Consider the following 25,512-nt stretch of genomic DNA (forward strand, 5'->3'; position numbering starts at 1 on the left):
GTCAGTTTTTGGGGAAGAATAACTCAAATTTGTGTTGGTTTATCTGAAGATTAGTGAAAGAAGAGTAGGTCTTAAGGATTCTTTGAAGATTAATACAGGTGTTGTTGGAACTTTTGAAAGTCATAATGATGTCATCAGCAAACATTAGATGTGAGATTTTTTATCCCGATAACCAAGGAAATTATTAGGCCTCACCCTGAAGGCATATTTGGCTGAATTAACTTTTTTAGCAGCCCACACACCTTGTTGAGTGTTGAACATCTCTTAGAGGTCGACTAGTTGTCTCTTTAACTGTAGTACATTCAATGAGAATGTCATTGGTGTACACTTCAAAGTCAAAGGTAATTGAACTTTGATTTATTCCTCCAATCCATTATTGACAACGAATGGTAATGTCATTCCAATATGATATGTGCATCCTCATCGGTATCATCCAAGGTCAAATAAACTTTGATCAATTTATGTGCCTTTACTCAGAAACCGATGGGACAATCATACACGGCCAAATTTGGTTGATTTTCACCATTAGATAATTTTAAGAATATCAAAAGAAGAAAGAAAAGTGAGGAGTCGAAAGGGAATGAATAGGGGTAAGTTGCGATAAAGGGAAAACAAAAAATTTGTGACTATGACAATGTTCTAATCAAGGTATGCAATACCGTACCGGTGTTTCGAGGTTGACTCGGTACGGTACGGTACCAACATACCGAGCGGTACATCAGGGCGTACCGAACAGTTTTATATATTTTCTTCCTATTGTAGCACTGTAGCATTGCTATAATATAGAACTGTAGCACTGTTATAGTGTAATATTGTAGCACTGTAGCACGTTCCGTCCGGTACCAAGCGGTCCGCGTACCGGTATGCCGTCGAACCAGTACGTACCACCCGTACCGAGCGGTAACATTCGATATTGAATACCATGGTTCTAATTACCCTTTTGTTATAACCAATGCATATGTTGTCTACCACCATTGTTGCAATATCTCCATCCACTATCATGTAACATACAAAGAAAAGAGTCTAAAGAGAGAAAAGGATATAAATAATCTGTGATCCCACAAGGATAAAAATAACCCATGACCTCATAAGGATAGAAAAAGCCTGTAACCCCATCAGGATACAAATAATCCATGACATTGTAAGCATACACAGGGAAGTAGCCACAGGGAATAGAGATGTCATAAGATTCAAAGTTGATCTCAAGCCCTCTTTATTTGATTCGCACTACCCTACAATTCACTTGGATGATGATTAGAGAAACATTAGGGCCACAAAAGGGACTTATCTTTAAACCTATAGGTCGATAATTTTTGGTGCAATATACAAGAGTTATTTACCTATAATAATATCATAATATGATATGATTATTTTTTTAATAATCCTATAATAGTATTTTTATTGAATTCCTTTATCTTTTATATACTTCTTTTAAAGATAGATTTCTACGAAATATGCATGTAAAGGACTTTTGAGCATTGTATGTTCTTATTTCCTAATTCTAATTTTTTTATAGTGTTTTTATTTTTAAATATATCTATTAAAGTCTTTAATTTTGAATTACTTCATCTATCAGTTTTGATCCCATTGGTCCAATCTGACTGACACATAGGATCCAAGTCAAATCATCCCTAGCTGACACCCGTATTGTGAATGACACAGTCGGTGACCCCACTCAAACAATGAAACATCTGTAGTGCAAACCATGTTAGGTGAGCGGACAATATTTTCACCTCAAAATCTAAGCATATCAAGCTTTGATTTTATGAAGAAAAAGCATCCACGAAACTGGAAAATGCATATTCTACGGCCAACCTCAAACTCCTAGTCCACTCTCGAGGGTAAACTGCTCTTTTTCTTAAGATCTTTAAGTTAATAAAGTCAATGAATATGTGCATTAGACTTCTTAACGAGTACAAAACTTGCCAACCAACCTAAGTACAACTCCTTTCAAATGTAGTTGATCTTCTATGGGATCAACGTTTTGTGCTATCAGCTAGTTTTTTGGTTCAATTATTGAGTGAACAAGCAAGGACCAATGTGTCTACAATTGACAGGTCATACAAAGACTTCCAGGTTTTCCAATAACACTCATCATTCCTTAGGGTAGAACAGGAAGCAGAAGAGGGAAGATGAGATGAAAGAAAGACAAGAAGAATGTTATAGATGGGATGTTGTTATTGTTGCCTTTGTTATATGCTGCAACCACTGTATTTGATTTGATACAACTGTCACCTTACCCTAAGGAAAGAAAGTAACCTGCAAGAGATAAATAGGAAATTGAAGAAGAAAATCGAGGGTTAGATTTGATAGAAATTAGAAAAGAACTATAGACATATTTGTGGGATAAAATTTCAGACACATGCCCAGGAGGTTATAACACACATACATAGATTACTTGGACTTCAACATCTCTAAGCTAGCTGGCTAGCTGACTAGTTAAAAAGCTCAACGTCAGGGAAAAAATATAGATTGGAATACCCATCACAGGTTTGCTGTCCTACTCTTAGTTGACTCTCCGCCCGAATCACCCAAGCTGGTCGGTCAACCCCCACAGGTGGAGCCTCCATGTAAGGGATGTTTTGTACTATCAGCTAGTTTTTTGGTTCAATTATTGAGCAAACAAGCAAGGACCAATGTGTCTACAATTGACAGGTCATACAAAGACTTCCAGGTTTTCCTATAACACTCGTCATTCCTTAGGGTAGAACAGGAAGCAGAAGAGGGAAGATGAGATGAAAGAAAGACAAGAAAATGTTATAGATGGGATGTTGTTATTGTTGCCTTTGTTATATGCTGCAACCACTGTATATGATTTGATACAACTGTCACCTTACCCTAAGGAAAGAAAGTATCCTGCAAGAGATAAATAGGAAAAATTGAAGAAGAAAGTCGAGGGGTAGATTAGATAGAAATTAGAAAAGAACTATAGACATATTTGTGGGATAAAATTTCAGACACATGCCCAAGAGGTTATAACACACATACATAGATTACTTGGACGTCAACCTCTCTAAGCTAGCTGGCTAGCTGACTAGTTAGCTAGCTCAATGTCAGGGAAAAAATATAGATTGGAATACCCATCACAGGTTTGCTGTCCTACTTTTAGTTGACTCTCCGCCTGCTGGTCGGTCAACCCCCACAGGTGGAGCCTCCATGTAAGGGATGGTTGGACCTAACTTTTGCATTCTAAGGTTCCTATTGGCATGAATCCTAGTTAACCTAAATTGATTAAGAGACATGAATTGCAATTGATTCAAAAGGAAAAATAAAATAAAATCAGTCAATCCCCATTCATAGCCTAAATAGGAATCAGTATGATTGACTAGTCAAACCATGACCAAGTAAATTAGAACTCCCATATAATTTGTGAAAGAAATCATGCATGATGCAGGGGTTGAACAGATGTGGCAGGCCGCTTCCCTAACTACTCAGGCTAAGTAAACATCCCATAAGGAATCGAACCTACTATATTAGGTTGGTCATGGCCTTAGTTTGGTTGACCCTTTTATGGGACAATGGAGGACCTCATTGCAGCCATATTAACAATTTGATAGCTGAGAAAGGCTACATCATATCAATTCCTCCATCACTATATCCCCAAGTTGGAGAATCATGTAGTTGTCTCAATTCATCCTCTATCCCATAAAGCATTTGCTCTATGTTACAACATAGCACTATAATTTATGTTTGTATTCTCCATTCACACAGTATGTTATCTATGTGATATTTCCATTGGTGTATGCAACTGATCTTCAATGAGCTTAAGTGGATAGATGGGTGTATGTCTAGTTCTCTATATGGCTTCGTGCTTGGATACATGAAACACAAAAAATCTTAGCATCATGTGGAAATTCCAAGTTGGAAGTCACTTGTCTATGCATAATAACACCTTAAAGCTCTATAGAACTAAGGAGATTGTTATAGCTCGTCACTTCCATAAAAACCATCCATATCAGGAGGTTCAGTACACCATAAATTCTTCTTATGTGTTCAAGGTAACAACCTTGTATTATACTATTCTAGCAGTATTCTTTAATTGTTTGTGCCTTCTCTCAACTTGGTACTAGCTACATCTTCTGAACAAAGGTTCACTTTCATGTACCAGTCAAGGCTTGAACCGGGCCAACAAGTACCGAGTTTCAGAAAAATCAGAAAAAAAAAGCCAGAAAAGAAAAAATACTGTCTGGTACTAGGTCTGTACCACCCAATTTACCCTGGTCTGTGTATTGATAGACTATTGGACCAGTAAATATCACTTGTACCATACCACCCAGTATTGCAAATCTTACTCTGAACTTTATGTCACAAAGCCCCATTTAAATCAGAAAATTTAACTTTTATCCATTGAAATTTCATGCCCTGGCCACATAATATATCTGGAGGTTGTGTAACCAAGTATGCCAAAGTTCATCAACTATAGAATGACAATCTTTAATATTTAACTTCGCTTCAAGAGAAAATAAATCAACATAATTGGATCTAATAACATGTTTGTGAGGCAGTTTGAGATTCATCTAAAGCAATAAATAATATAAAGGCGATATTTCTCATATTTGACTTCAATATTGTTTTTCAACATAATTGATCGTAAATTCTCAACGAATGCTACTTTCAATTTGAAAAGTATTTTTCATTATAATAGCAATAAAGTTAAAAAAATTGTGAAATCACGTGTTATAATCATTAAAAATATAAATACATTTGAATACATCTAATATATACATAAGATATAATTTATAGATAACACTACATGTTTTCCAAATCATATGACAAATTTTATTATGTGATATGCAATAGACAGAACAAAATGATGTGGCTTCAAACTACAAACAGTACCTTCCTAGTTGACTTGGTCTATATATGGTGAGGCTTAGTCTATACATATAAGATATAACATACAAATAAATCTTAATGCTGAAAGAATATTAATTATTGATTTTAATTGGATCATGTATATGCATATATATACAAGAGTAAATAGAACCGTGGTTAAAAACAATCAAAACGATATGTAGCAACAGTTTTTACTGGTCCGACCAAAGACCAGCACCCAAACCGGGCAAGGGCAATTAAGCTCAGTCTGATTAGGAAATTTATTTTTATTTTTTTATTTTCTTTGCCTGGAGCCCTAGACAGTTAAAAATAGGAACAGCTATCAACAGCAAGTTCATTGCCAAGCCATCTTTTATAACAGAATTTCTTTTTCTTTTTTGATATGAACTCCTGAACAGCAGCAAACAATTATTTATTGTTCGTTATCAACAGCAAGTGCACTTTCATGTCCTCTTTTGAAATAATATTCTTTTATCTAACATGGACAATAGAAAACAGCTATTTATTGTTGGCTGTCATAGTAGGAACATTTTCAGATCCTCTTCTCCAACAAATTTTTTTTCTGGAATCTGGAGTCCTGGATGGCAAAAAACTCTTGTTGATAGTTACTGACAGGTGCATTTTTCAGGTCCTAATCTTCTTCCCCTCGTCTCCTCTTTCTTCCCCTTTGGTCCATACTGACTGGTGTTGCCAGTCACCTACTGTGTTGGCATATTGGTATATATCAAACCCACATCAGTTCGGATAAGTAGGGTCTTGGATCAAAACTTGAAACTATGAATAGAACCATTATTGAACCATTATTGGTTAGTGATATTTCAACTGGTAAGATTAATATTTTCAGTCCAAATGTAGCAACGTTGACAGGTTGATATGAGGACAATGTAAACTGTAATTAAGTTCTTCTTTCAAACATTTATGTTGATGCAATCTATTGAACACCGTCAATAGTAATTACATGCAAAACTTAGACAATCAAACATTTCAAGAAATGAATAAAAATAACAGAAAATTCTTAATATTTACCATCATCCATCGCTTGAAAGTGTCGTATGATCCAAATTGCAGTCCAGCATAAGGAATGATCTCAACAAGTGTAGGTGAGAAGCCAGCATATAATCCTCGTACACCACGAGTTTTCATGATGTCAAGAAAAGCAGATCTCATGGTTGTATAAACCTATAGATTAACAAAAAAATTCTAACAGTCACCACCCACACTCATAATGCATTCATTACATAAATTGCATCTATTAAAAAAATCTCAAATCTTTACATGTTATCCAAAAACTCTTTTACAAAATAATTCAGATTCATTCATAGACACAGGAGAAACACTCCCTCAGAAAACACAATCTTGGGTACATCAAGATTACCTGTTTTGCCCAGACCGATAAATAACATGCAGTACATATTGGTCCGAGCATGAACCAATATATAGACCACCCCCGTTTCGGATGGTGGCACTCTTGCGTGTCATCCCCGCAAAGGGTCAGCCATTTTTGTGTGTCTATCACATATTGCACCATGTCGCCTCTTGGTGGTGTGCTAGCTGACACTTCGCACCACTCTGCAGAGCTAGAAAACCCCCACAATGGCTACCTGGATGACTTGTTTCTAGGCAGTGTTGCCTCTGTGCGACGACTACACACAACTTGCGTTTACAAGCCAAAAATAACCACAAAAGCCAATCAAAATAAGACTATCAAGCCTACTACAAGACCTCTACATGTTATACAAAACATGAACAAAACTGAAAGACACGGACATACACGAGCATTACATCGAACACCCTATTTATAAATTTTTCCATGACATTTTCCCCCACTTATTTCTTCGACGTCCTCGTCGAAACCTTTGCAAACATTGCATCTCCTCATCTTTGATGAATCTTCAATTTTCTGCTCCAGTTACAACGTGATTCTTGGCTCCTAGTTGCTCTCTACTATTCTTAAGTAGTCAAACTTTGATCTGTCATGCTGCTTCAACTTACAAATGACTCTAACTCTTCTATAGGGTTGGCCGAGTTGTGCTGGTCTTTGTTGGTTCCTGCAAATCCCTCGGATAAAGGAAAAGACCTTCCTTATTGTACACCAATCTCTCAGATGTCTCGCGTCGCTTGAACTAGTTGGATACTTGTTGGAGCTTTAACGAGTATCACCTTGTAAATTTTGAAATTTTTGAGGTCTTTTCTTTACAAAATTTACACATTGATTCCTCTTTCACTTAGTTGTCGCCTCCAAGTAAGTTCGCATTAGTTCCGCTTTTAATTAGTATTCTGTTAGGAAATGAAGCACACAGTCTACTCTCGAGAGCACCGATCACCATTAGAGAGGATTTGACAACTGTTGTCTTTCACTTTTATTGAAGGGTCTTTGACTACGACAATTCGCCTTCTCATTGTCATCAAACTTCAGGAATGCAAGAAGCTCTGCTCGAAAAGAACAAAATTTCGCTCCGACTTAGAGTAAGTTTTCAATAGTTTTGGTCACTTGTAGGATTGTACCATCTTTTCCATCATTTATGTCGCCTACTCCTCTGAGTAGAAAGGTTGCAGCATTGCATATTGCCTACTTCGTTCCTAAGTTGAGCCCTTTTGCATTGATCTGAAGTCCCCCACTTTTAGCTATTTCGATGAGAAGCTCGTTAAGACTGGTCTTACGAAGTTCGCTGGCCTTTGCCTTTTAGCCTTATCTTGGTATTGGAGTTTGCCTCTGCATTCTCCACCTCCTCGACCCGTTTCACCACCAAGCTTTATCCCTCTATGAGAGCAAAAGATCAATGACTCCACGGAAGTCTCGCCTCTACGGTACCATAGTGCTACCATGTCGCCTCGTATTTGCATTCCTTTCTTTGTGATCAGTAAATCCACCTCTGCAATACTATGGCACTCCTTCGAGTCCACCTCCATTTTAACCGATGGTTTGGGGTAGCTAAGTCCCCTTGGACCCGTCATCGCTTCCTCGCCCCTTTCAACCACCTGTTTGAATACCTTTGTATTCTCCGAGTAATTCCCCTTGGTCGATGGAAAGATAAACTACAACTCTCATGCATGGCCTCCGCCTTCTTGTCACAAGGCTCGTGTCAATTTTGTTCTCCTTTGCTTCTTTGGTAGCAACATTCACTTACTCGACCTTGTCCTTTGACTTACCGAGCTCCCGTAAGCGAATATGAACTCTAGAGCAATCTAATTCTCCAACCGCTCCGATTATACCTTTATATAATCAAGCTCCCCCATAGGACTCACTAGTACTTGTACTTAGAATTCTCCCTCGATGGTACATAGCCCCAATATACTGATGACCAAGGCTTTCTATAATGCTCGAGTCTCACACTTTAAATTACAACTAGCATACCAATAGAAGCATAAATAATATGTATATGTTATACGATTTGTGATGCCTATGCGTCATAAATATGATAAATAACATGCTCATGCTTTCGACTTTTAAAATTGAAATACATGCTCTCCAAAAATATCATTTTCAGTATTCTACGAAATATTAGTTGAGCATGCATAAGCATTAATGTTTATATTAAGTATAACGCAACAAGTCAAAGTGTACTAGCATATTTGAATATAAGGTTAAGTTATGGTAATAAGCATGCATATAGTGACTAAAAGTGACGATGGAATTTTAATTGACCTTAACTGAATCTCAAGGCTTGAATGAGTTTGACCACAATTAACGTAAGGAAGCTTAAGTTTTAAACCTCATATATATAGAAGATCATAAGCTACTTAGCCATGGATGGAATAATGAAAAACTAAATGGGGATGCAAATCAAAGAGTGTTACACTAAACTTTGAGATACTTAAGTGAAATTGAATGATGAGTTTCGATTAAAAATATCATCTTTGTCCGAACCAAATTAAACTCAATTAAAGTTGCTACAAGCTTGTAACATTAAAATTATATTAAAAAAAGAAAAAAAAGAAAAACTTGAAATGAGACCTAATGAGATTGAACCCTAGACCTCAAGGCAACCACTTAAACACCTCAACCTTATTTTGGCCTCACCCTCTTTCCCAACCTAATATGAACCCATGACCCTTTCTCTCCTTCTTCAGCCACTCTCTCGGCTTCTCTTAAGGAAGCGATGAAACCCTGACTCTAAGCGATGAAACATATTTTTTAATATGTTTTGTATGATTCTCTTATGGTTTTAAGGCCTCTGGTATGACTTTAATCTGAGTTTAGTACATAGAGTTATTATTGTCGCAATCTGAGGTACTTAGAATCTCCTGTTTTCTGAGAAAGGGTTTTGTTTGAGTTGACTTAACCCCCTTAAGGATATGATTAGGCTCTATCCTTTTGATATGCTTTAAAAGTGTCCCTTAGGGTTTTGTGAGATTTCGAACTAAGTGAATACCACCTCTGTATACCAAGATATGAGGTTTATAAGTTCAGATAGTCCCAACCTAGTAACAACAAAACAAAATAGGTGTTGATAATTGAATTAGGAGGGTGGTTTAGCCTCCAAATGATTTTGTTTTAAGCTAAATTTTAGTGTGTACTTAGTTTTATATATTTTCTCGTTTTCTACAAAATTTCAGGATAATTCAAGATCGTTTGATCAGCTAGAATAGTGAAATAAAATTTCTTCACAGAATTGTGCGATGGTTTAATTGATGCAAACTAGTTCATTTGAATATAAAGTGAATTACTAAAAAATTTGACAATGGAATCTAGATAAATGTTCAGGTTAAGTATGGTTTGTTCTACAAGGGATTTTATCAAAATTTTTATGGGTTAGTACAATGAATTATTATAAATCAACAATTCAATAGATGGGGTTCTTAATTAAAGTATCTCATGACCTTATGCTCTCAATTTAAAAAGTATATCACTCCCTAGTACACTCGATCATTAAGAAACGTGATCTTTCCTTAGCATCTCCATTTTCAAGTTCAATCAGGTAAGTATAAGTTTAATTCACTACAAAATAGTTATCATATAAAGTATCGTATTCATAATATATTTTAGAAAACATGTTTCGACTGATATAATCGTCATGAGCTATATGTGATTGTATGTATTTTGTTAGCATAAAAATATATGAATTATAATAAAATAATCTTATATGCATGCATATTTGATGACATGGAATGTGGGAGTGCACGTGTTTTCTATGACGTGCAATGTGGGAGTGCACGGATATGTTACGACATGCAATACACGTATATGTTATAACATAAGGTGTGGGAGTGTACGTACGTATTATGAATGAGAATACACATATATATTATGATGTGCAGTGTAAGATTGATGTATATATTATGACGTGTAGGGTAAGTGTGCATGTGTATGTTATGACGTACGGTGTGGGAGTGCATGTATATGCTATGCTATAAGATGTAAAAATCCATGAATTTACTATATTTCCTACATATATGCATATAAGCATTTTAAATTATTTCGACGTAGAATTTTCTTTATTTTGCATATACTATATTGTAAGGTTATGTTTCCTAAAGACGTTATAGAATATGGCGTTTATTGTTAATTGTCTTATGATGATGATTTTAAAATATGATATACATGACATGATGCATGCTCACCTGAATAAATTTATAAAGGCTTATACTTACTGAGTGATTACTCAATATAGACCCTATTTTACAAATATACCAGTTTTCCACCCAAGTGATTGGGTAAGGAAGTGAGCACATGCAAGCCCATACTAGCATAGATATGGATGATGACTTGTGGGCATTTTGTGAGTATAAATTTCAGTCATGTTATGTTTAGATTTTTTTGTTAAATTTTATAATTATGTATAGGTGTCAAAAACATTGTATACAAGGGGAAACCCTATCAATGTTGTTTAGTAAGGTAGCATGTTTTAACCTTTAAATTGTCTACTTTCCGTTGCATTCTTACCAATAGTAGTAATAAAAATTTGAAATGTGACATCCTACTTTAGTCATACATATCGAGTATAGGAGAAAATAGGAGTAGGATATTAGAAAATTGTGATATCATAACCCAAGTCATGAGTCCTATAGACAATTTATATCTACAAAAACAAGAGGCACACTGCTCAACTATCTTGTAAGTTTTAATAATTGAGTTGTATTAATTTTCATATCATTATTTAAAGCTCTTATACTTGGCAACTAAGGTGTAAACAACTTGGGATTAAGGAAGATATTATAACTAGAGAGCAAGCTACTCTGGTAATATTCGAGAGTAGACTCCCGATGGTAGAGAGGCATCCACACAAAGCAATTAAAGAGATGTGGTGATTAATAGGCTAACAGAGTTGGAGAGACAATCTCAACAACTAGGGCAGTTATTGGCTCGAGGATAGGAGGCGGTGCAATAAATTATTATATACTGATCATAAGAGTTTGAAATATTTCTTTACTCAAAATGATTTGAATATGAGGCAAAGGAGATAGTTGGAGTTAGTAAAAGATTATGATTGTGTGATCAACTCTCATCGTAGGAAAGCGTATACAGTTGCTGATGCATCGAGTACAAAGTCAACCAATTTAGTTACTTTATCAACGATTCAAAATCCTCTCTATATTGAAATACAAAAATTTGAATATGAGATAATCCTTAAAAGTTTAATTGGAAGATTAACAGCGCTATCACTACAAAGATGTGGTGATTAATAGGCTAACAGAGTTGGTGGAGAGATAATCTCAACAACTAGGGTAGTTATTGGTCCGAGGACAAGAGGCGGTGCATTGAGTTAATGATTATTATATATTGATCATAAGAGTTCAAAATATTTCTTTACTCAAAATGATTTGGTGATGCATTAAGTTAATGATTATTAAAGAGATGAGGTGATTAATAAGCTAACAGAGTTGGTGGAGAGACAATCTCAACAACTAGGGCAGTTATTAGCCCGAGGACAGGAGGTGATGCATTGAGTTAATGAATTATTATATACTGATCATAAGAGTTTGAAATATTTCTTTACTTAATGATTTGAATATGAGGCAGAGGAGATAGTTGGAGTTAGTAAAAGATTATGATTGTGTGATCAATTCTCATCGTAGGACAGCGAATACAGTTGCTGATGCATTGCGTATAAAGTTAGCCAATTTAGTTATGTTATCAACGATTCAAAAACCTCTCTATATTGAAATACAAAAATTTAAATATGAGATAATCCTTAAAAGTTTAATTGGAAGATTAACAGCCCTATCACTACAGCCAAACCTTTCTGAGAAAATTAAAGAGTTGCAAGTCAAGAACCCTTATTTGAACTGATTGAAGTCTGAGATTGAGATGGGGAAAAGAAAATATTTCCACATTGATAAAGGGGTAATCAGATTTGGAGGTAGACTGTGTACCAAAGGAGCCTGGCATAAAGCAAAAACTTTTACCAAAGGCACACTCATCTCTATACGTAGTGCACCTTAGAATAAACAAGATGTACAGGGATTTGAAAGAGTACTATTAGTGACCAAGAATGATGAGAGATGTGATACCAATTTGTTAAGAAGTGTCTCAGACGTCAACAAATCAAAATCGAACAATAGAGGCTAGCAAGTACCTTGAGAACATTGCAAATACCCCAGTAGAAATGAGAAGAGCGGTCAGCATGGATTTTTTCATGGGTTTGCCTAAGACCAACAAGGGACATGATAGAATTTGGGTTATTATGGATATATTGATCAAGAAAACCCACTTCCTAACTATTCGTGTTAACTATTCCATGGACCAAAATGTTCAATTATATACCTAGGAGATAATTAGACTCCATGGCGTGCCGATGTCCATTGTGCCAAATAGCGACTCCAGATTCACATCAGGATTTTAGAAGAGTCTCTACAAGGCACTAGGAACAAAGTTAGCTTTTAGCATTACTTTTCATCCTCAAACAGATGGTCGATCAGAAATAATCAATCAGATATTAGAGAATATGCTAAGAGCTTGTGTCATGGACTTTAAGGGGTCATGAAGCAAATATTTACCTTTAATAGAGTTTGCCGGCAATAACAATTATCAAGAAACTATTAGGATGGCATCATTTGAAGCACTATATAGCAAAAAGTGCAGATCACCTGTTCATTGGGATAAGATAGATGAAAGAAATATCTGGGGTTAGATTTGATGAGAAGAACAACAGAGATAGTTGAAAAAGTTCGCCAAAAGATAAAGACACCACAAAGCAGGCAGAAATATTATATTGATAATAGGAGACCTTTGAAATTTAAAATAAACAATAAAGTATTCTTAGAGATGACACCAATAAATGAGTCGTGAGATTTCGGAAGAAAGGCAAGCTAAGTCCTCGTTATATAGGACCACATGAAATTCTTAACCAAATTGGTGATGTGATCGACAGACTACCCTTACCTCCTGCATTAGCAAAGATGCATAATGCATTCTATGTATAAATATTGAGGAAGTATATTTTTTATCCTTCTCATGTTTTCGAAGAACAACCAACAGAATTGGATGAAAATTTGACATACGAAGAACGAGCTATCAAGATTCTTAATAGAAAGGAGAAAGAACTTCGTAATAAGAAGATCGCTTTAGTCAAAGTGATATGGAGGAATCAAGCAACAGAACAAGCAACTTGGGAAAGGGAAGAAGGGATACGTGAGAAATAGCCAGAGCTATTCAAGTAAGAAATTTCGAGGATGAATGATTTCTAATGTCTATGATTCATAAATATGATAAATGACATGCTCATGCTTTTGACTTTTAAGATTGAAGTACATGCTTTTCATAAATACAATTCTCAATGTTCTACAAAATATTGGTTAAGCACATATAACCATTAATGTTTGTGTTAAGTATAATATTCAAGTAAGAAATTTCGAGGACGAATGATTTGTGATGTCTATGATTCATAAATAAGATAAATGACATGCTCATGCTTTTGACTTTTAAGATTCAAGTACATCCTTTTCATAAATATCATTCTTAATGTTCTACGAAATATTGGCTAAGCATGCATAAGCATTAATGTTTGTGTTAAGTATAGCGCAACAAGCCAAAGTGTGCGAGAGGATTTGAATATGAAGTTAAGCTATGATAACAAGCATGTATATACTAACTAGAAGTAGCGATGGAATTTGCTATGTTTTCATATGCATATACGTGTGATGTGGGAGTGCATGTATATGTTATGATATGGGACGTAGAAATCCATGAATTTGCTATGTTTCTTACATGTGCATATAAGAATTCTAAATTATTTCAACATAGATTTTTACCTCTTTATTTTGCATATGTTATGTTGTAGAGTTATATGATGAGGTGTTTAGTGTTAATTGTCTTATAACGATGATTTTAAAATATGGTATATCTGACATAATACATGCTCACCTGATTAAAGCTATAAAGGCTTATACTTACGGAATGATTACTTACTATAAACCTTATTTTGTCGATAAAAATACTACAAATAATTGGGTAGGGAAGTGAGCATGTACAAGCCCATGCTAATACAGATATAGACGATGACCTGTGAGCATGATTTGCAGTACCGGTCCGTACCGCCCGGTACGGGCAGTATGTACCGGTCCGACAGGCTTCCGGTACGCGGACCGCCTGTTACTGGTCCGGTACTGTAGCAGTACTGTAGCAGTGTAGCACTGCTACAGTGCTCGACACGCCTGAATATACCGCTCGGTACACCTGGGTGTACCGAGCGGTATACCGTACCGTACCGGTACCGAGCCCAGGTCGAAACTTCGGTACGGTACGGTATTGCGAACCTTGCCTGTGAGTATTTTATGCGTATAAATTTTAAACATATTATATTTGGGTTTTCTTTTGGTTAGATATTATAATTATCTACAAGTGTCAAAAATATTGTGTACAGGGGAAAACCCTGTCAATTTTGTATAGTAAGTTAGCATGTTTTAATTTTTAGATTGTCTACTTCCGTTGTATTCCCATCGATAATAATAATGAAAAATTAAAATGTGGCATCCTACTTTAGTCATATATGTAAGGTATGGGTGGATTAGGAGCAGAGTGTTACACTTTCATCCAATACAAAATTCGATGCACGCACGAAAAACCCATCTTTGCAGTATCATGGCATTCACTCCTTGGCATTCACTTGTTGTTCACCAAAGTGGAGCTCCAAGTGGCTCCCAATCACAGTTCCGTATGATCAAGGCCCTCTTGGGACTTGTCCCGTGTGTGTCGCATTGTCTCGAATTGTTCCATCACGATCCGCTGCACTATATCGCCTCCTAGTGGCATCGCTTTCTGACCCCAACATTGCCTCCGCAAGTTGAGTCGCCTTAGTTCCTCCATCAAATGCTTCATTAAGAGAAGGTGCATGTGTCTCAAACCTCTATTCGACTTTGGCACTATGTAAGTTGAGTCCGCTCCATCAGAACGAGGGACCCATGGAACGACATGATCTCGCTTTTGTCTCTGCAAAAGTTCATGTCCTTGACCTCTCTCCAAGGAAAGCTTCGTACCTCCGCTCCATGTTTCGTCTTCTATGTCGACTACCTTCATTCGACTTAGGCACTTCACCAAGTTCCACCCAAATTACTCTATTCCTCGATTTGCATTAAGTTGATGGTGGCCCTCATGCCCACCATTCCATGAGTCGACCCTTCATTGAGTCTGATCTCCACATCGACTCTAAGTGTCCCTTCGTTTGGTGTTACCTTGGGTCACTCCCCCACTTGATCTCGCAATGCGTCTACCAACGCATTACCTCGTGCGAGATCATTCGACAAGATCATACAACGACTCCTTACAACTCACTCAATCCGTTGAGCTTTGTGGAGTTGTTGTCTTGAGGTACCCCTTAATAACGTGTAGTCCGTTACACATGATACTCTCTCTGGAGAACAGAGACTCATCCCTCCTAAATATTTATCCCGTTGGAGTAACTTTTCTTTTCATATTTTTCCCTCTAGAAGTTTCGAAGACTACCATCCCCTTGGACTACTCCATCTTGCTGAACAAACTGTGCACTGTTTCGTCCTCGCGAACACGTTTGCTAGATTGTGACTCTCCGCCAATATAGGCCTCGTTGTGCCTCTTAAGGCCTAGCAACATGTTGAACTTATTACACACTTCAGCCTCCTACGGACATATCCTTCTCATACCGAAGAAAAAATCCTCCATAGCGCCGAGTTTCGATCGCCTTGGGATGGCCACGAACAATTCATCGTTCGCATACAAACACTTACATAAGTATCGAATTCTTTAAGTTAGCAATTCACCTCACCTCTATGAGCTTTGCATAACTCTTTCGGTCGCCGAGCAACCCATTCCTCCTTGCACGGTCTTATACTTTGCCTAGCACTCTGCTTGCCTTGAGCACCGTCTAGTTTAGTTGCCAACGTTGAGTCGTAACTCAAACTCAACCATCCCAACCTTTATGCACTATGCGTTCTTCCTAACTTGCTTGTCCTCGTGGTCTCTCTTGTGCGAAGGGTTGGCTATCCCTTTGAATGCTAATCTCGGATGTCCGCTCCTCTAAGCGACTTATTTCCCTACGTCTCAACGACGATTTCCCTCAAATAATTGTTGTATATGCTGGCAGCTCTCCATGCAACATCACTATGTCTCCCACGTTTGCATGTCAATTGTTTCTAAGTATGCTTGTCCCGCTCTAATACCATTTGTCACTAACTTAGATGGTTTTGCCTAAGTTGTGCAGCATGCTTATGTATCCATCCACAAAGGGTCAATCTCTTCGAAACCTCTTATGGTCCCTTAAGGACTTACAAAAAAGAAAATGAGTTAGAGGAACCATTTAACTCGGGATCACACAAGCAGCCATTTCGGCAAACACTTAATAGGCAATGCAAATAATAAACAGACTTCGCAAGCTCTGAACAATCGCGCGACAAAGGGTCCAAAGTGGTCTACCACAACTAAAAGTCCCCACAAGTGCCCACATAACATTGCTACAGAACAAGGTAGCGAATCACCCTAGACACTACCCCAAAAGCGCATTCGGCCATGTGCCACCAGGGTAGCTCTTGGGCACTGTGCTGGTTGACACTCCACACCACTCTGCGGAGTTAGAAAACTCCCAAAATGACTACCTGGATGGCTTATTTCTAGATAGTTTTGCCTCTACACAATGATTGTACATAACTTGCATTTACTAGCTAGAAACGACTATAAAAAACCAACCAAAATGGGGCTACAAAGCCTACTGTAAGTCCTCTACTTGCTGTGCAAAGCATGAATAAAACCGAAATGCACGAACATACACAAGCATTACATTAAACACCTCGTTTACAGCTTTGTCCATGACAACCCGTCGCCACTAGCCATGCCCCACCAACGAATATGCTTCTTCTTCTTCTTCTCATCTTCCTCAATTACCTCCTCTGTTTTTTCCTCTTCCTCTTCCTCCACTGCCATTGCTTCTTCCTTCATCTTCCTTCCTCCTCTTCCTCAACCACCGCTTCCTCTTCTTTCTGTTCTTTCTCTTTGAGACACTAGTACGTACCAATGTACCATGCATCAATACACTGGTACCAACCAACACGGACTAGTCCGACCAAGTCACCATTATAGGTCCGATGACTAAAAACAATGATCCTTAAATAGATAATCCATAATGCATTTATTAGAATATGAAGAAAAGAAAAAAAATCTGAAAATACCATAAAGTTACAAAACAAAAACTATTCTAATATTATGGTTATTTGTGTAACCATGCATTGCAAATAGCCCAAGCATGCAATATATTACAAAAATATCACTCAAAAATTGAAGAAAGGCCAAGAATATTAATTGAAAGTGTGGAGGAACTGCTTATAAATTAATTAACTCTATTAGGGAGCTTTGAGCAACAACAATTGACATAAGTAGCAAGTTAGCAACAAAAAATTTTTGAGCTGATAGCTTCTTAATCACACTCGTACCTGGGTAGAACATTTGCAAATTAATTTTCCGATGGGATAAATACAACAGAAGAACAAATAGGTTAGGGGCATCAACTATTTGAGTCATCATTACACATGTACACTCACTACACCAACATATAAAATTAGACTATTTGAGTCATCATTACACAAGTACACTCACTAGGCCAACTATTCGAGTCATAGAGAGCAGCAAAAAGTCTTTCTATAAAAACCTACAACTAACCTAATATTCAAGGCACAATCATGTCATTGCATTAGAATTGAGATGCAGATTGACGTTAGTTTATACAATTAAAATGAGACTATGGATTGGAATCGGCTGAAACATAATCAAAAATGAAAAACTAATAATCAAAAACAAAATAAGGATAAAAAAGCTAATATGAACATAATTTTGTTTTTATATATATCAGAAAATCACAAGCACAACAATCAGTCAAATAATAACACATTAATATTTTAGATTGATGTCAGAATTTATGAAGCAAAGAAACCATAATCTCCTGTTTAGATTGGAAGTTGATCCAAGCACTTGGAAGCTCTAAAAACAAGCTAAATGTTCAAAAGAAGGTCATGGCATGGGGTCATGGATTAGATAATTATGAGAGTCTCTTACTCTCTTCTCTTTCCTCTCTTTATTCATCATCTATATGCAAATGCACAAGAGCACACAACCTAACCAATTGTTGAGCAATAAGTGGAAAATGAGGGTGATAGAGAAAAAAAAAATGAAACTGGGACATGCCTACTAAAACCCCCAAACTCCAAAAAAAATACCTGGTCACTGATTCTAGTCACCACGTGGAAAGTAATTTTTTCTTTCCATGAATGTATTTCCAAACCCCCAAACTTTAGAAGGATTGGCATGACCAACCTACCAACAAAGATACAAGTCACGGGAGTTTCTTATATAAAATGAATGTTTCTGTATTAATATAATTAGTACACAGAATAGATATTACAACATGAGAACACATCATGTATCTGAGTTTTTCTCACATCACTAAGATTTTTTCCAACAAGTAACTTAAGGATCCAAAGTCTAAAAAACACAGAATTCCGGCAGTTTCAACTTCAAGACTGTGGCTTTTATAGCCAATAGACTATAACTGAGAATACGATGTTGGATCTAGCTATGGACTTTTTGTCAAAAGCACAAGAACTGAGAAAGATCAATGCTTACCCTTGGCTCACCCTGTGACGCTAAAATGGTTCGTAGAAGATCAAAAGGATATGATCCTATCGTGGCTGCACATCCTGCTAATGCCCCACTAAAGTAAGACAAATAAGGGCTCAACTGCAAGTGATCCTCTGGAAAAGAACAACTAATCAGGCAAAGTATGTCATATAAGGACATTGAAAACAAGGCACATGACTAATTAATAACAAAAATAATGTAAATTAGACCAATTGCATTGAAATTATTACTGGTTGCAAGTGTCCTGCAAGCCAATCACATAAGTGATGGCACTTGTGATACGTTGCATAATCTCTTTTAGTTGATATTAATAATGGCATTCTCTCACTTTATATTATATAATAAATACATTGTGATGTCCTTAAATCAACATAATGGGAATTGGATCATGATGAGATCATGATAATAAGACAAATCCGCCTTTAAACACAGATCCTAAATATTCCTGGTCATAGTAACTCAAGAAGTACATCGAGGTAGCCGAAGAAACCGGTGTACTATATACCCGTCCATATAATTGAGACAATTGGTCTCATAGGTGCTTGTGTGGGAACACTAGGGATATAATGCAAGTGCTCACTGGAGAATGAGTTCACTAAATGATTCGCTTACGGAATGCTAGATGGTTAATGATACCTCATTGTCAGACAACGATTCCGTAGTCGTAGTGGTATATCTGGTCCTTAGACTTGAAACACCAAGGATGCTTTATTTGAGTACTCTCTTCTTTGATATCGGACTTAAAGGTCTAAAAGTTCCAGATATAGTACAGACGATCATTGGATATAGCAACCAATCTTACAAAAGCAATTGAGCGTTAATAAATGATCATTCACTCTCGGTATCATGAGAGAAATATTTCGTACTCTCACACAGGCAAATCTCTCACCAGGGTCACTTGGATTGAGAGAGGAGTTCTCTGAGAAAATCCGTTAAGAGTGAGACTTGGATGGATTCCATATGGGCCTGACAGCACCATGCCTGGTATACGATCTCCGGGATATTAGATGGATGAGAGACTACAGATACATGGTAACTAAAGGCATATAGGTCCAATAAATTAGATCATCCTATACCGTTTGGGGACTATAGCGTAATGGCCTAGTATATCCATAGTCGATGAGTTGAGTGAATTATTATGGGGCTAATAATTCAGTGAGTAGAAGGGGTTCTGACATGTTCAACTCACGGCCAACTCGATATTGAACTTTGAGGGTCACACACATATGGTGGATGATGCTACGAATTAAGGATTGGATATGAGATATCTAATAAGCCCTTGTTTTAATGGATCCATTGGGTGAGACCCAATAGAGCTTAGAATGGTTATTGGATGAGGATCCAATACGCACTAAGAAAGATCCATTAAGATTAGCAAAAGGGGCTCTCTATAAATAGGAGTTGGGGCTCAAAGGATCATAGGCTAGACCCTTATAGCTGCCGACCTCCTATCTTCGCCTCCCCCCATCCCTCCCTGCCATGGCCTCATTGGTGTGAGAGGGCAACAAGAGGGTTGGCCCCTCTCTTGATTGCTGTTGTGCAGTGGTGCATGATCACGAGGAGAGAACCTGCTGCGCGAGGTGTATCGTCGTTGCGTCCGCTGTGTGGATTACCGCTAAAGAGGAATTCACAAGAGCTCCTTCATCCCACAGACTAGGATCTACGATTTAGGAGATATATGATCTCCTCTAAGTGAGAACATCTCACCCATTGATGTAGTTTTAATCGTTTTGTGTTTTTCGCTCGCAATCATTACACGGCGATCCGATAATATCTATTTTGGGAACGATTTTTGTTTTTATTTTTCGCTGCGCATATGATGCTCCCCTAAGGTTTCCCAACAATAGTTTCAGAGCTAGGTTCCCCGTGCGATGACCGGTTATTAACTACATATTGTGTAAAATCGATTTTCTCATAAACTAGTTACATTTTTCGTTGATTTCAAATCAGGACAACATATCTTTTAAATCTGAAATGTTCAGATGGCACAAGGTTTTATCATCAAAGAGTTGACGACAAGACTAGGAAGACGCAGCAAGGGTTGTTGCTTGCAATCTACTAGTAAAAAGGGGCGGCTTCCAGCCTTGCCTGGCCGAGAGCAAGGCTGTTTGCAGCCCTGGTCGATCGAGAGCAGGCTGCTTGCAGCCCTGGCCGACCGAAAGTAGCATGGCTGCAAGGCCTAACCAATGGCACTGGGCTACTCTAGCCAAGGTAGGAGTCCTAACGGCCAGGGATTCCTAGTCACTAGGGACTCTAGCCACTAGGGTTTCCCAAAGGATTAAAAGTTAATCCAAAATTGATTAATTAAATAGTTTAATTAATTATCACCTAGTTAGTCCGATAAATAAATATATATATATATATATGTACATGTGATATATATTGTGGACAGATGATCATAGACCATATGTGATGATTGTATGTGTATGTAATTATTATTGGGGCTTACAAGCCTCCCTCTCTCTCTCTCATTAAATCTAGCATGTAATTCTATCTCTCTCAAAATTATACCTCTTCTTGATAAGATTAAGATTTCTTATTTATGTGATATGTATATTTTGGGCCTACATGCCAGTAATTGAGTTGTAATTGCATGAGACGGCATGGCGAGAGCGTCGAGGTGCCAACAGAACCAATGAGGACGAGACGGATGATCATCGAGCATAGTGATGCGCTGATTCACACGTAGAGCTTTTATTTGTAATCAAGCCTTTTGTCTCAGGCCTAATCACACTAAATATTGGTCCATGATCATCTGGTGTGGATGCTTATATATATATATATATATATATATATATATATATATGCTTACTAGGTACATATTTGCATGTGATATAGATACATGTTAAATATATGTATGTGACACGTTATTTAACTACGAGACTAAATTAAATCAAAAAACCCCTCTAATAATAATATTAAGTCGGTAAACGCGAGACAATTAGATTGACCCATGCGACCTTCCATCATTATAAGCAAAAATCATTTTTCGATATGGGCTGAGTTAAGCGAGTCCCGTGAGGCTCACCTATATTAGGGTTTAAGATCTTGCCTACGATATAGAGAGATGTCATTAATGACTTGAGGACATGATAAAATTGGTTGAGTCCCTCAAGGATATATCATCGAATTAGAATCATCTGGCAATGATGGTATTAACTTAACCGAACAACATGGTTAGTCAAGTCCCTTAAGGACATGATGGTTTGGAAGCCAAGCAAGACGGGAATCACAATGAGTTATGATTGGCAAGAGTTGTCTAACTTTTAGGTTTAGTATATCCCTCGAAGTCATACTAAGGCGTCGATTGAATCCTAATCCCCACTAAAAATCTGTCGGAGATTTTCAATTCACATGCCGAAGGGTATCGTGTGTTTCACGAGAAAATAGTGGGAATATATTAAAATAAAAGTTCATATCTTGATTTTTTTTTCAGAAATCCAAAAGTTTGCATATTATTGATTATCTATTACATCTATACATTTTATAAAAATGTCGCTTACAAACCTCTTGCATGGTATACTTGATGTCAACCGTCTCATTGGTCCAAACTACACGGACTGGTTTCGTAACCTGAGAATTATTCTCATGGCATTGAAAATCGTGTATGTCCTTGACGTGATAATGCCCAAGCCTGAGGAAGGGGCAAGTGAGAAAGAGATTGCTAGCTACAAAAAGTATGTAGACGATTTCACTATAGCTCAGTGTTACATGTTGGCCTCGATGACTCCCGAGCTACAGAGGCAATATGAAAAGATGGATGTTAGATCCATCCTTCGTTTTCATAAATTGTTTGAGGAAGAAGGAATGACTCAACGATACGAGATACCCAAGAGTCTCTTCCGCACAAGGATGACTAAAGGGGTATCAATTCAGAACTATGTCCTTAAAATGATTGAGTGGATTGAGAAGATTACAGGTTTAGAAATGGTACTGGAGGATAACCTGTATGTGGATCTCATACTTTAATCCCTCCCAGATTCCTTTTCCCAGTTCATAATGAATTTTAATATAAACAAACTTGAAGTGACTCTCCCTGAGCTACTCAATATGTCAAGAGAGGCTAAGAGCTCTATCAAGAAAGAAAAGCTAGTTCTCTGTGTTGGTGAGACCAGAAAGAAAAGGAAAGCAGAGGTCTCTTAAGAAGGGCAAGGGCAAGAGCAAACTAAGTAAGGCAAAGGTTGCTAAAAAGGACCCGATAAAGGACAAAGGCCAATACATCCATTACGGGAAAGACGAGCATTGGAAGAGGAACTGTAAGGAACACCTTGCTAAAAAGGCGAAATAGAAGCTTAGAGAAGCTTCAGGGACATTCATGATTAATTTTCATTTGTCAAATGGGTCTTGGATACCGCCAGTGCATCTCATATCTGCAATTTGTTGCATGTTCGACAAGGGCCAGGAGATTGGCGAGAGGCGAGGTGGACCTTAGAATGGGGAATGGCGCAACCGTTGTTGCTCTTACCGTTGGCGAGGTCATCCTACATTTGCCCGGTAGAGCTATTCTTGCATTAGATGCATGCTACTTCGTTCCTTCGATCATCAAAAACATTATTTTCATTTCTTGTTTGAGAAATAATTGATACAAATTAGTTCTTGAGAACAATGGTTGTTCACTGATCTTAGATGATGAGATCATCAGTAAGGGAACATTAAATAATGGTTTATTTATATTAGATGTTGCTCCACATGTCATGAATGTTGGTGTGTCTAAAAGGAAGCGAGATGAGATGAATGATACATACCTGTGATATTATAGGTTAGGTCATATCCATAAGGGAAGAATTCAAATATTACTAAAGGATGGATACTTAGAATCATATATAACCTGTGAGTCTTGCCTTCAAGGGAAATTGACCAACTCTCCATTTAGTGGAACTGGAGATAAGGCCACTAAGTTACTAGAACTCGTACATACTGATGTGTGTAGTCCTATGTTAACTCAAGCCACAAGTAGTTACTCGTACTTCGTTATATTCACTGATGATTTCTCTAGATATGGACATGTGTACTTAATGAAGTACAAATTCGAAGCCTTTGAGAAATTCAGAGAATACAAGAATGAGATAGAAAACCAGACTGGAAAGAGTATCAAAACTCTTCAATTAGATAGAGGAAGAGAATACTTAAGCATATAGCTCACCTAATTCCTCAAGGACAATAGGATCCTATCACAATGAACTCTTCCTTATACACCTCAACTCAATAGTGTATCAAAAAGAAGGAACCACACACTGTTAGACATTGTGCGGTCCATGATAAGTTTCGCCGACCTACCCGTATCTTTCTAGGAGTACGCCCTAGAGTTTGCAACTTACCTTCTGAACAGAATTTCATCTAAAGCGATAATGTCTACACCATATGAGATATAGAAAGGGAAGAAGCCCGATCTTAAGGTTGTTAAGATTTGGGGCCGCCCTACCCACATTAGAAGATACAATCCCGACAAGGTAGAATCAACGACGGAACGGGGCAAATTCGTAGGATACCACAAGGAAACTTGTGGGTATTATTTCTATCACTCTAAGGACTCAAAGGTCTTTATTGCCAAGAGATCGATGTTCCTTGAGAAGGAGCATATTTTTGGTGGAAATAGTGGAAGCATAATAGAGTTGAACGAGGTTAGAGAACCTATCTCAAGCACCATTACACAAGACTAGTCTGTTCAGGTACCAAGCACACAAGTTCCGACTTTGTGTAGGTCCAATAGAGTATCCAACCCTTTTGAGAGATATGTGGAACATATCAAGGGTGATCACATTGAGGATATCGATCCTTAAACCTATGAGGAGGCTATTACAAATATAGACTCCAGAAAGTGGTAAGAGGCCATGAATTCCGAGATGGATTCCATGTGCTCCAACCAGGTTTAGAATCTAGTTGATGCACCTGAGGATATTGTACCTATTGGTTGTAAATAGATCTTCAAAAAGAAGATCATAGTAGATAAAAAGTTAAAGACCTATAAGGCAAGGCTAGTGGCTAAAAGATATCGTCAAAGGCAAGGTATTAACTATAACAAAACTTTCTCGCCTATAGCCTTGCTGAAATTCATCCGAATTCTGTTAGCTATTGCAGCACACTATAATTACGAGATCGGATAGATCGACAAAAAAATCGCATTCCTTAATGGCAACCTCGAGGAGGTGTATATGATACAACCTAAGGGATTCGTGTCCAAGAAAAGTCCAAATAAAGTGTGCAGATTGTTTAATTCCATCTATGGACTACAGTAAGCTTCCCAAAATTGTAACATAAGATTTGATGAGACGATCAAATCTTATGACTTTGTTAAGAACAAAAACGAGCCTTGTGTGTGCAGGAAGGTAAGTTGGATCGCTATCACCTTCTTGGTGTTGTATGTGGATGACATCTGAATCATTGGAAATGATGTAGGAATTTTCTCTATGGTTAAGACTTGGTTATCTAAACATTTCTTCATTAAGGACTTCAGGGAAGCATCCTATATTTTAGGAATTCGGATCTATAGAAATAAATCTAAAAGGATGCTTGGCTTGTCCCAGTCCAAGTACATAAATATCATTATCAAAAGATTTGGCATGAAAAATTCCAAAAGAGGTCTCATACCGATGAGACATTGGAATATCACTTTCAAGGAGTATGTCCCTAAAGACTCT

At 37.3% G+C, this 25,512-nt stretch overlaps 1 protein-coding gene across 2 annotated transcripts in view; it reads right to left on the reverse strand.

Annotated features, from left to right (window-relative positions):
- Positions 1-25,512, reverse strand: part of LOC135650942 (mitochondrial thiamine diphosphate carrier 2-like) — an 81,629-nt gene that overhangs the window by 17,801 nt on the left and 38,316 nt on the right. For both annotated transcript variants that reach the window (XM_065170665.1, XM_065170666.1), the window contains 2 exons: positions 18,860-18,987; positions 5,863-6,015 (listed from right to left, as the gene is read on the reverse strand). In XM_065170665.1, coding sequence (XP_065026737.1) covers positions 5,863-6,015; positions 18,860-18,987 — 281 coding nt within the window. The remainder of the gene's footprint in view (positions 1-5,862; positions 6,016-18,859; positions 18,988-25,512) is intronic.

Source organism: Musa acuminata, chromosome BXJ3-10, assembly GCF_036884655.1.
Source record: "Musa acuminata AAA Group cultivar baxijiao chromosome BXJ3-10, Cavendish_Baxijiao_AAA, whole genome shotgun sequence".
NCBI lineage: Eukaryota > Viridiplantae > Streptophyta > Magnoliopsida > Zingiberales > Musaceae > Musa > Musa acuminata.